The 11,779-nt window shown below is 36.3% G+C and overlaps 3 gene segments (V, D, J or C); all 3 read right to left on the reverse strand.

Moving 5' to 3' along the window:
- Nucleotides 1-1,772: 1,772 nt before the first annotated feature.
- LOC113646011 lies at nt 1,773-2,331 on the reverse strand. The segment is given in 2 exon segments: nt 1,773-2,146; nt 2,253-2,331. Coding segments are annotated over 2 exon segments (414 nt in total).
- Nucleotides 2,332-4,702: 2,371 nt separating this feature from the next.
- Nucleotides 4,703-5,935, reverse strand: LOC125138786. The segment is given in 2 exon segments: nt 4,703-5,236; nt 5,320-5,935. Coding segments are annotated over 2 exon segments (378 nt in total).
- Nucleotides 5,936-10,079: 4,144 nt separating this feature from the next.
- Nucleotides 10,080-10,624, reverse strand: LOC125138803. The segment is given in 2 exon segments: nt 10,080-10,433; nt 10,532-10,624. Coding segments are annotated over 2 exon segments (360 nt in total).
- Nucleotides 10,625-11,779: the final 1,155 nt, after the last annotated feature.

The following is an 11,779-nucleotide window of genomic DNA, read 5'->3' on the forward strand; positions in this document are numbered from 1 at the left end:
GAGTGTGCAAAAGAGCAAAGAAAATCACCCTGGACCCCTCACATCCAGCACACTCCCTCTTTGAACTGTTGCCATCTGGTCGGCGCTACAGAGCCCTGAGCTCCAGAACGACCGGACATAGGAACAGTTTCTTCCCTCAAGAAATCCACCTGATGAACAATTAACACCATGGAACACACAACTCCTAATATTTGCACTATGTATACCTCAATTTGCACATTTCATACTTGCACTCTGTACATACATACATACATATTGTCTGTACTGTTTACTTCAACTGCACATTTCACAATTGCACATGTGTACATACAAATTGTATATATTGTATACTTATTTGCATATGTTTATTTAAACTGCACATTTCACACCTGTAAATGTGTACATACAATCTCTTCTATACTGCATATGACATCCTGTTACACCGTGGAGATCATGTCACTAAAACAAATTCCTCACATGTGTAAACATGCCTGGCAATAAAGCTGATTCTGATTCTGAAATACTGTCATTTTCCAAAACCAGAAATCTTAGAGTCTCAATTAAGTAAATAAGGAACACAAATTAATTTTAACATAATAATTATTACGTATGCTTGAAGATGCTTTTGAACATTGATACGTACAAGATCTAAATCAATCAAATGTTTAATCAGGCTTTTGTTTGTATAAAATTACACAATCATTCGTTTCACTCGATCGACTCCAATTGAATTTTCCATGAAATCAGGTTTTCCATAATAAAGAGCCTTATTTACTGATCAACACTAAACAGGTCACCACAGACATTTTATGTAACTGAGTTTAATCCGAGTGTCATGATGCTGGATGCAGTCAGAGCAGAATGTGAAAAGAGAGATTGCCTAAATGTGCAGAAGGAAACAGATAGAGATGGTGGAGTTTGTACAGACTGCCCTCTAGTGGCAAAAAGACCTGGTGTCAGATGATACAAACCTAAAATGAGTAAAAGTTTCAAATGTCCTGGCTGTCAATTTAAAAAAAATTCACATGGACCAGCAATGAAAATAAAGTAAATAGGAATTCAGTAATGGATCATTTTTATCAGCATGGTTTAAAAGAGAGAAAACACTCAGATACAGTATCAGCAGTAATGTAGTAAATCATTTGGTTTAAATAATCAGTTAATTGGGAAATCAATATTAGTCTCAATGATTATGGCACCGAGCTCTTTTTCTCTCTTTTGTGAACATCTACTTCAATATTTCTCAATCTGTCAGTTCAACTCAATTTATTTCTGTAATGCATTTAACAATAGACATTGTCTCAAAGCAGCTTTACACAAGTACAGAAACATGAAATAAAAATATTTAAAGTTAACATTTTAGCTAATTCTGGTTTTCCAATGACCAATTAATAAAACTCATTTGGTGAGATGATAAAAAACTTTTTGTGTTTGTTTTTTTCCTATTCATTGGTACATTACCAAAAATATGTAATCAAATTATACAATGTTCACATTTCACATTTAATTACATGAGATTCTTATTAATTATTAGATATAGATTGAGGAGTTTTTGGATGGTTTTTGTTCATTCAGGATGAAGAGTTAAAGCCTGAGTGCTGAGTGTGAATGAATGTTGTTCTTTATAATAAATGTCTTTTGCAGACACATTTCATTTCAACTGGTTAAAAAAGAGACTATTATTCCTAAGTAAATTTTTATTTATTTATTTTATTAATGCCAGTGTTGGTGTCTATGCTGAAATAATTGTAATATGGGGATTAGTTACTCAGTAAAATGTAGTTATTATTTAATTAAAGAAGTGAATTGTGATGAGGTTTTTGTGCAGCACTGCAGCTTGTCGTGTCACTGTGTGGTATACGAGCGCAGTAATACACAGCTGTGTCTTCAGTCTGCATGTTCTGTCCTCTCAGTGTCACCGTGCTGCTGGAGGCATCTTTAGAAATACTGAACTTGCTTTTTAGAGACTCTTTATTACCTATAACTCCACCCCCCCAAATGTTGTTTATCCATTCCAGAGATTTCCCTGCAGGATGTCGGATCCAAGCTGTGGCGTAGCTGTTATCAGTAACTGAGTAACCGGATACTTTACAGCTGAGGATTAAAGAATCTCCAGGCTTTAACATCACTGAGGTGTCCTGAGTGAGCTCTACTGCACATTCCACATCTGAAAAAAAGACATGTCACAATTCCAGTCAAAAATCTATGTACAGTAGGTTATAACTGCAGGAATTTACTAGCAGCTCTGAGATCATTAGTGAAGTGAAACTCACAGGATGAAGCTGCCAGCAGCAGCAGAACTGGAAGGAACATCGTATAACTAAAAGCAGTGCTAAACTCTCCAGAGCCCACAGTGACCGTGGCTGATATTTCTCTATATGTAGCTGTAAGGGGAACATTTTACATATTCATTTGCATATTGTTATGCTGGTCTTCTTTTTAGTCCATCACTGTGGATCAACTGTAACATCCAGACGAACAGTCTGTTATTTATTTTATTTTTTTTCAGAAACTGTCATTTTTTTCATGTGAAACATGGATTTCTCTAGATGTAAAAACCTCCTCATCTCAGAAACATCTCTAATCTATATTTGAACATTAAGAGATATTCTCAAGTGAATGTATGTGAAGTGAACATAGTCTTTATATCAGCATATTCAGTAAGGAGTAAAACACATGTGTGTTGTTATAGGACAATAATAAAGCACCAGGTGGTGTGATGTCAGGAACTGTAGAGGTGGTGGATGCTGGTGCTGAGAATTTATTGTATAAAGTAAAAACAAAACCCATGAAATTGTGTAATTCTGCATCATTTGGTTCTACTGTGACATGACGTTACTGCTACAATACTGAAGATACAGATGAAACCAGATATTTACATACACTTCAGAAAAAATCACAATAACTTTTTTTTTTTACTGTCATACATTAAATCAGAGTAAACTTTTCATGTTTTAAATAAAAAAAATTAACATTTTTTGCATTTGTTAAATGTCAGAATCGAGCGAGGGAGAATTTTTATGTATTTTTATTATCACTTTCATCAAAGTCAGAAGTATACATACACTTCCTTAGTATTGGGTAGAATTGCCTGAAACTGTTTCACTTGGGCCAAAAGTTTTGGGTTTCCTTCCACAAGCTTTCTACAATAGTTTGCTGGAATTTTGGCCCACTCTTCTTGACAGAACTGGTGTAACCTGGTCAGGTTTGTAGGTCTTCTTGCTCGCTCTCGCCTTTTCAGTGCCGCCCACAACTTTTCTATGGGATTGAGATCAGGGCTTTGTGATGACTACTCCAATACCTTGACTCTGTTGTCCTTAAGCCACTGTGTAACTAATTTGGAAGTATGCTTGGGGTCATTGTCCACTTTTTCTAAGAGCCATTTTCACCCAAGCTTTAACTTCCTGGCTGATGTCTTCAGATGTTTCTTTAATATATCCACATAATTTTCTTTTCTCATGATGCCATCTATTTTGTAAAGTGCACCAGTCCCTTATGCAGCAAAGCAGTCCCACAACATTATACTACCACCCGCATACTTCACAGTTGGGATGGTGTTCTGAGGCTTCAAAACTTCGCCCTTTTCCCTCCAAATATACCGTTTATCATTATGGCCGAACAGTTACATTTTTGTTTCATCAGAACACAGGACATGTCTCCAGAAATTAAGATTTTTCCCCCCATGTGCAGCTGCAAACTGTGGTCTGGCTTTTTTATGGTGGTTTTGAAGTAATGGCTTTCTCCTCCCAGAGTAACCTTTCAGCTCATGGCGATACAGTATTTGTTTTACTGTGGATAATGACACGGTCTTACCAGTTTCAGCCAGCATCTTCACAAGATCTTTTGCTGTTGTCCTGGGGTTGATTCGCACATTTTGCACCAAAAAACGTCCTTCTCTGGGACTCAGAATCTGTCTCCTTCCTGAGCTGTATGATGGTTGTACATTCCCATGTTTTTTATAATTGTGCATCATTGTCTGAACGGATGAACGTGGGACCTTCAGGCATCTGGAAATTGCACCTAAGGATGAGCCAGACTTGTGGAGGTCAAGAATACTTTTTCTGATTTCTCTTGATTTTCCCATGATGTCAAAGAAAGAGGCTCTGTGTTTGAGGTGTGCCTTTATATGCATCCACAGGTGTGCCATCAATTAACTCAAATGGAATCAATTTACCTATCAGAAGCTTCTTAAGCTCAGCATGGAATCATCTGGATTTTTTTTCTTTTTTGTTTAAGGGCATGATAAACTTAGTGTATGTATACTTCTGACTTTGATGAAAGTGATAAAAATACATGAAAATTCTCCCTCTCTCGATTCTGACATTTAACAAATGCAAAAAATATGTTAATATTTATTAATTTAAAACAAAAAAAGTTTACTCTGATTTAATGTATGACAGTAAAGAAATAAACGTTTTTGTGTGTTTTTTCTGAAGTGTACAGTATGTAAATATCTGGTTTCAACTGTATTTTCCAATAATCAGTGGCACTGATTACTCTGATCACTTTTCTTTTCATACAGCAGAAATCTGTGAACAGTGACAATTTATTTCTTAATTAAAGAAAAAAATGGTGAATTTGTTTAGTTACAGTTGTTGTTGTGATAATTTTGTAAAATGGATGCTTTATATACTTTGGTCATAAACATTAGTGAATATTCAATGTTATTTATTTCCCATGTTGTTTCCTTCAGGAAATTATGACTATAAGAGACAGTCTCAGTGTTCAATGTCTCACAGAAAGACTTAGAAATTGTGGAGTATCTAGTTGTGACTGAGGATATAAGAATATGTTGTACTTTAATGAAACCTACAATGTTACAGGATATTTGTAAAGCTGTAGCGCCACCTACAGATCTTGTGAAAATAACCTCTACATTGAATACACTTTTCTCTTTGACCACATCTGAGATTTTGGATGATTGATTAACTGTATGTACCACTGTGGTTTCTAGCACAGTAATAAACAGCAGAATCCTGGGCATTCAAACCGGTCAGCTGCAGATACACCATGTTTTTGGAGTTGTCTCTGGTAATTTCCAAACGTCCCTCGATGTCTTTGGCGTATATTGTTTTACTGGCATCAGACCAGATAACCCCAATCCATTCTAGAGCTTTTCCAACTTCTTGTCTGATCCAGTACATGCCATAGCCACTAAAGTTAAACCCAGATCCTTTACAGGAAAGACTCAGAGTTTCTCCAGGTTTTTTCACCACTGAACCAGTGGGAATAGGCTCAAGATTCTGAGACTGAATACCTGATACAGAAAAAAGAAAAAATTAATGTACTTAAAAAGAAAACTAATGTCTAATATATTGGGGATTCGGCATGAGAACTCACCTATGAGGCTGATTAGTAGCAGGAATAAGGAGAGTGGGATCTTCATGGTGAGTGTTGATGAGACTTGATCGCTCCACTCAGCTCAGCTGCACATAAATACTGCATGGACACACAGCAGCCTGGATTTGCATCATGACATCAGAAACCATAGACGGAAGAGGACAGAGTACTATAGCACTGTAGTAATATGCTCTGTCAGAAGCTCAAAGGTATAGTTCCAGGGTCACTGATTTGGTAACCTTGGTACAGTGACTTTGCTGAACACTTCTGTGAGGTCAGTATACAGTACAGTACATGTTGGGATCTTCACTTTGTTGTTGGTTTCAGGAGGAAGAAGGACGAGACATACATGGTTTAAGCAGGCTGGGCCCTAATATACAAGCTCATCTTTTTTTCCAGGGAATAATAGCGTAGACATCTATGGTGGAGCTAAAACAATGGTGAATATGACAAAGGTTTCATGTTCGATATACTCTTGTGCATCTGAAGAAGCAGTTGCAGTGAGTTGTCTTCCGTCCTTTCAGTGGGGTGCCATGTTGCCTTGTCCATTTATTAATGGCCTGCATTTGTCTTCAGTTACTTATAAAAAGCTACAAATCTGTATTATATCAAAACACAACATAGTTAGTCAAAGGTCTGAGTCTGAAAAGGTAATAAAGTTTAATGCTCTGCAATTAAATAAAATGAACAAGGAAATAACAAATATAAATATATGGATTTCATTTCCATAATTCTTTCGTTAGTCATTTTAGGGTAGTTTCGCTGTAAAAACACAACCACAGGCAGCAGTGTAGCAAAAATTACAGGTGCATCCTGTCACTGAATAAGTTTGTAAACCTTCTGGAATTATAAGGGGGTGTGAATGACCTGCAAATGTCTGATCTTCATTCAAAAGCAGCCCGAGTATACATTTATATATGTAGTATACAGTATACGAAAGTCTGTGGGCTAAACAAGTGTTACAATTCATCAGAATGATCTGGTTATTCACTATTTTCTGTAGAATTTGGGGTCCTGCAAAGATAACACCAACAGATGGAGGAAGGCAGAACTACTTCATGGGTAATTTTAATGTTTGTAGACATATCTGGTCTTGTGTCTACTAAACATGAACGCTTGTTAACAAATGTACACTTTGGAGGAAAACATTGTCACAGATTTTATCTATGTAGCTCTCGATTATATGGTACACATACACAAAAGTCTGAAATCCTCATCTTACCTGTGAAGCATGGTGGTGGATGCGTTATGGTTATGGTCTGTTTTGCTGCTTTGGGGAACAATGGCATTAAGAATTAAAGGGTAGTAGCCAGTCACCTGGAGCTTAATTAAATTTAAGTAATGACTCCAGCATTCAAAGTGTGAAAAGAATTTAGATAGAATAAGGGTTAAGAAAGATGAAAACATTTCGATACCTAATTATTGAGGAACTGAATGTTTTTTGAGCAGGATGATCTACAATTCCTCTGCATCATGATAATTGCAACAGGAAACCATATTCAAGGTTATTACCGATAAATGAGGTACCTATTGTGTGTTAGTGATAAGTTAGTTAGACTATGTGAAATGCGAATACAACTTTCTAATCTCTTCTTACCCCAGATGCAAGAATCAGTGCCTGAAGAAACATGCATATAGACTCCAAAACATACATGAAAGTCAAGAATTTAACTTTTCTGCTTTGCTGAGCAAATCAGCCCAAAATCTATGCACTGTGCAAATTGTCAATGGGTTTAAGATGTTAAACAGTACTATGAAATTAAAATCTTAAGTCATATATATGTCTACTGTATGTATTGTTGTTAGACCATGCCCCCTGCTGACTGGTTAATTGCAAATACCTAAATGAATATAAAAAACTGATCCAGGTCTCAGAAATCAGGCACACAGATCAGAATTTCAAAAACAAGACTCTAAAATCTTTCCAATGACAATTTCTATTGAATATCTAAATAATATCTATGCCAAATATATAAAAAAATAAATAAACATGCTATATTTTACATAACTATATTTTTGTCAGTTCCTGAATCCTCAAAACACTTAAAAGTATGTGTTACGTGACAGTTGTTCATGTGGGTTTGATTTGCATGACAGTGTTTAGGCTTTCGGAAGACATGAGGCATTTCCTACAAATGTCAAAACAACACAATCACAAAATATTAGTTTCTTACAATGTAGTTGATGAAACCGTGTGGATGATGCAGTCTGGTTTAATGAGATGGTGATATAATGGAGCTGTAATATCTTAGCTTCATAAGTTAGTGTTTATGACTTTAATGTAAATCCCAGGAGAACATGTTCTCATATTTATGACACACTGTCAGTCCTTTGATCCTCAACATGTTGCTTAGATGCTGTGTGTATAAAGAAAGAGCGACCATCACAGGCCTTAAAGCTTAAAGAACAGCATAATGTTCAAACATTTCTAATGTGGCTGCAGTTTAAATATACAGGATACAGTTAAAGACCAAAGGTTGAGTAAACTTTTCAGTAAAACATTATTTGTTTAGAATTTTTAAACATTTCTACAGCTGTCTTTGTCTATAATAATTTATTATTTCCTTTCAGAATATATGAAACGTAATGGAAAATAAAAATGGATGTGTGTGGTGGGAAATCTTATCAGACGCAGGTGGAGGAAATATATAACAGAGAAAAACATTTGCATAGAGACACTCCTTATCTTAGGGTCAAAATGAGATGGATTCTTATATATATATATATATATATATATATATATATATATATATATATATATATATATATATATATATATATATATATATATATATGAATAGAAATAAATATATATGAATAGAAATAAAATACATCTTGTGTATATATATATATATTATAGAATTTTAAGGCAGGTGTTAATGAGTAAGTTTATACACTATCAGGTGTTTTCAGGTGAATTTATAATAAGAAAACACACAGCAAGCTTTATTTCTATTCATTTATAATTCTGTTTAATTTAGAACCTTACATTATAACAGCATTATAAAATACATCTTGTCATGTTACTGAGTTACTTAGTTACATAAATTATAGTGTTTTTATTTGTCCAACTTGTCCAACCTAAATAACTAATCACACATTATGGAAAGAGTGAAAAAGAAGAGAAAATGTAGATATTTGTCTGATAATGACTGATACTGAATGAGTCTCATACAGAATGCAGTTTGTGGATTCACTTTTTTTCACTTTATTTGTTGAGCTCTGCTGCCTCCTTCAGTTGTTTCAGTTATTGAACCTCAGACTATGAGAACAGACTGTGTGTTAAACACAACACACTGCTGGAAACATGCTGTATTATTCCTGAATCCACTCATTAAACACTGATTCCAACTGCTGGTTAAAAATCCCGTAAAATGAAGGGATTAATAATGGTTCAGAATAAAGACTCTTTCTATAAAGTTTTTTATTTCTAATTTAAAAAAATTTGTGTGACTGTGTTTTAAAATGCTGCAAACGATTCTGACTTTATTCCAGTGGAAGAAAGTGAAAGTGTGAGTGAGATGATTTATTAGTTACACTGAGAGGATGTCTGTAACATGTCTCATAAGGTTTTTGTAAGAGGAATCCACTATTCTGTCTCACTGTGTGTAACGAGCGCAGTAATACACAGCTGTGTCTTCAGTCTGCATGTTCTGTCCTCCAATTGTTATTGTGTTAGTAGAAGTGTCTCTGGAGATGCTGAACTTATTTTTCAGTTTCTCACTGTAACCTGTACCCCCACCACTGCTGATGTGTCCAATCCACTCCAGACCTTTTCCTGCAGGTTGTCGAATCCAAGCTGTATTGTAGCTCGTAACTGAATATGAAACCTTGCACTGGATGGAGAGACTCTGGCCTGGCTGGACTGTCATGGAAGCAGGCTGAGTCAGTTCCTCACCATGTACATCTGTGGAGGAAAACACATGGTGATATCTCACACAATATATGCTGCACCTTTATTCTTCATCTAGTAAATGAATGAATTTGATAAAGCACTCACAAGAAGCAGCTGCCAGCAGGAGCAGTAGAGATGTAGAGAACATGGTGTGTGTTGTTTGGACTGGAGTCTTCTCTGTTCTCCAAAGTTTAACAGACACCATCACATCATATAAATAGAGTGAGATCCAGCTCTGACACTTGGATTTGTTTATCTGCTGATGATGGGAGGAGAATGTATCTGAAATGTATTTATATCATGAGGAGGAGATTCATCTGATGGAGGATGTGTGGGTTTATAAACTCAACTTTCAACAAGATTTTATATTTGGAACGTTGTCTTTGGAGTTTTAAACATGTTTTCTCACAATATTTATGCTATAATTGATCTAAACGATAACTGTAAAATTTCTAAAATACACAGATTATTGTAGTTAAATTTGAATCAGTTTTGCAGAATCCCAATAATCAAATATCTGTCCGGTGAGTTAAATGAAGCTGGAGGAGGATTAGAATGTTTAAAGTGAGAGAGTTTCTTCACAAATACTGACATCTAGAGGCACATAAAGAATTATAATTATAATAATAGCTTAAATTGTGTGTTACACCGACATCCACTTCAGCAAGCTGCACAAACACTTTGGAATAGATTGGTGTTGTATTAATGATGGCTTAACTGTGTATTCACTTGTGTTCAGGACAATAATTTTTTTTAATGTTGAGACAAAGATGAAACTTTATGTAGATATCTTTAAACTACAGAAGTGTCTTAGCTCTGCTAGCTCATATATGCCAGACCCCTCTGGGGACATGTGTACTGCAGAGAGAGGAAAATGACCAGGGATGTTTTTGTACAGGACTTCAGTGAGTTTGTAGTGTTGTGTGTCTGGCACAGTAATACACAGCCGTGTCCTCGACCTGAAAGTTTTGTCCTCTTAAATAAACTGTGCTGCTGGATTTGTCCTGGCTGAAACTGATCTTGCTCTTCATCGTGTCTTTGAGATTAGTGCTATCACTGCTACACAGATATCCGAGCCATTCCAGTGCTTTTCCAGCAGGTTGCCGTATCCAGTTAATACAATAACTCGACACTGAGATCTTACAAGAGATGGAGAACGACTCTCCAGGCTTCACCAGCACAGAGTCTGTCTGAGTGAGCTCCACACCTCCAACACCACCTGTGAATAAGAGCGACAGAACATCATCAACAGTCATCAAGTCATTTTCACGAAACGGGAATTAAATCTAAATTCATTCAGCCGACACGGAGACGTACAGAATGCAGCTGAAAGCAGCAGCAACACTGATAATGACAGCATTGTTGTTGATATAAAAGTGAAGTGAAGTAAAATGCTCAGCTGCTGTCCTCCTCCTCACTACACACACTCACACACACTCACACACACTTAATGTAAAAGACACAAGTGGAGGATTTGCATGAAAAACATCATCATGATCTTGAAGTCTCAGGTTTACTCATTTATACATTAACTTTCTTCCTCTTAGAAGAATTGGGCTTAGGGTGAAATGAACAAAACACTAACGTGTCTCTGTGATTAACTGAACTGAACATGTTCAATCAACAATCATCTAAAATGAGCCTCACACGATAAAGTCACAATTTCTGTGTTCAGAAGGTGTTAGTTACATTTCTAGAACAGAGGCTGTGTATGTTGAGACTGGGATGTGTGTATTTCGGTGTGTGTATTGGGACTGGGGTGTGTGTATTACAGTGTGTATTGGGACTGGGGTGTGTGTATTACAGTGTGTATTGGGACTGGGATGTGTGTATTACAGTGTGTATTGGGACTGGGATGTGTGTATTACAGTGTGTGTTGGGACTGGGATGTGTGTGTTACAGTGTGTATTGGGACTGGGATGTGTGTATTACAGTGTGTATTGGGACTGGGATATGTGTATTACAGTGTGTATTGGGACTGGGATGTGTGTGTTACAGTGTTTATTGGGACTGGGATATGTGTATTACAGTGTTTATTGGGACTAGGATGTGTGTGTTACAGTGTGTACTGGGACTGGGATGTGTGTATTACAGTGTGTATTAGGACTGGAATGACTGGGATGTGTGTATTACAGTGTATATTGGGACTGGGATGTGTGTATTATAGTGTTTATTGGGACTGGAATGTGTGTATTACAGTGTTTATTGGGACTGGAATGTGTGTATTACAGTGTTTATTGGGACTAGGATGTGTGTGTTACAGTGTGTATTGGGACTGGGATGTCTACTAGTTTGTTGGTTTGAGGAACAGTCAGAATGACATTTACACAGAATGCTGACAGAGTTATTACTACCTGTGGGTTTTTCCAGTGTTTCCAGGAGCACAGAAACAGGGTTTATGTATACTTTCATTCCTGATGATTAGTTTAGGCCACGTCCACTTTAGGGTTATAACCAGGTACATTTGATTCAGTCGTGTGAGCAAGAGGGTGTTTTTTTATATCGGGATGAATTTGCATAAACAACTTTCAGCTGTTTTCATAGTTTCATTAATCCTTCACAAAA

Source organism: Tachysurus fulvidraco, chromosome 15 (assembly GCF_022655615.1).
Source record: "Tachysurus fulvidraco isolate hzauxx_2018 chromosome 15, HZAU_PFXX_2.0, whole genome shotgun sequence".
NCBI lineage: Eukaryota > Metazoa > Chordata > Actinopteri > Siluriformes > Bagridae > Tachysurus > Tachysurus fulvidraco.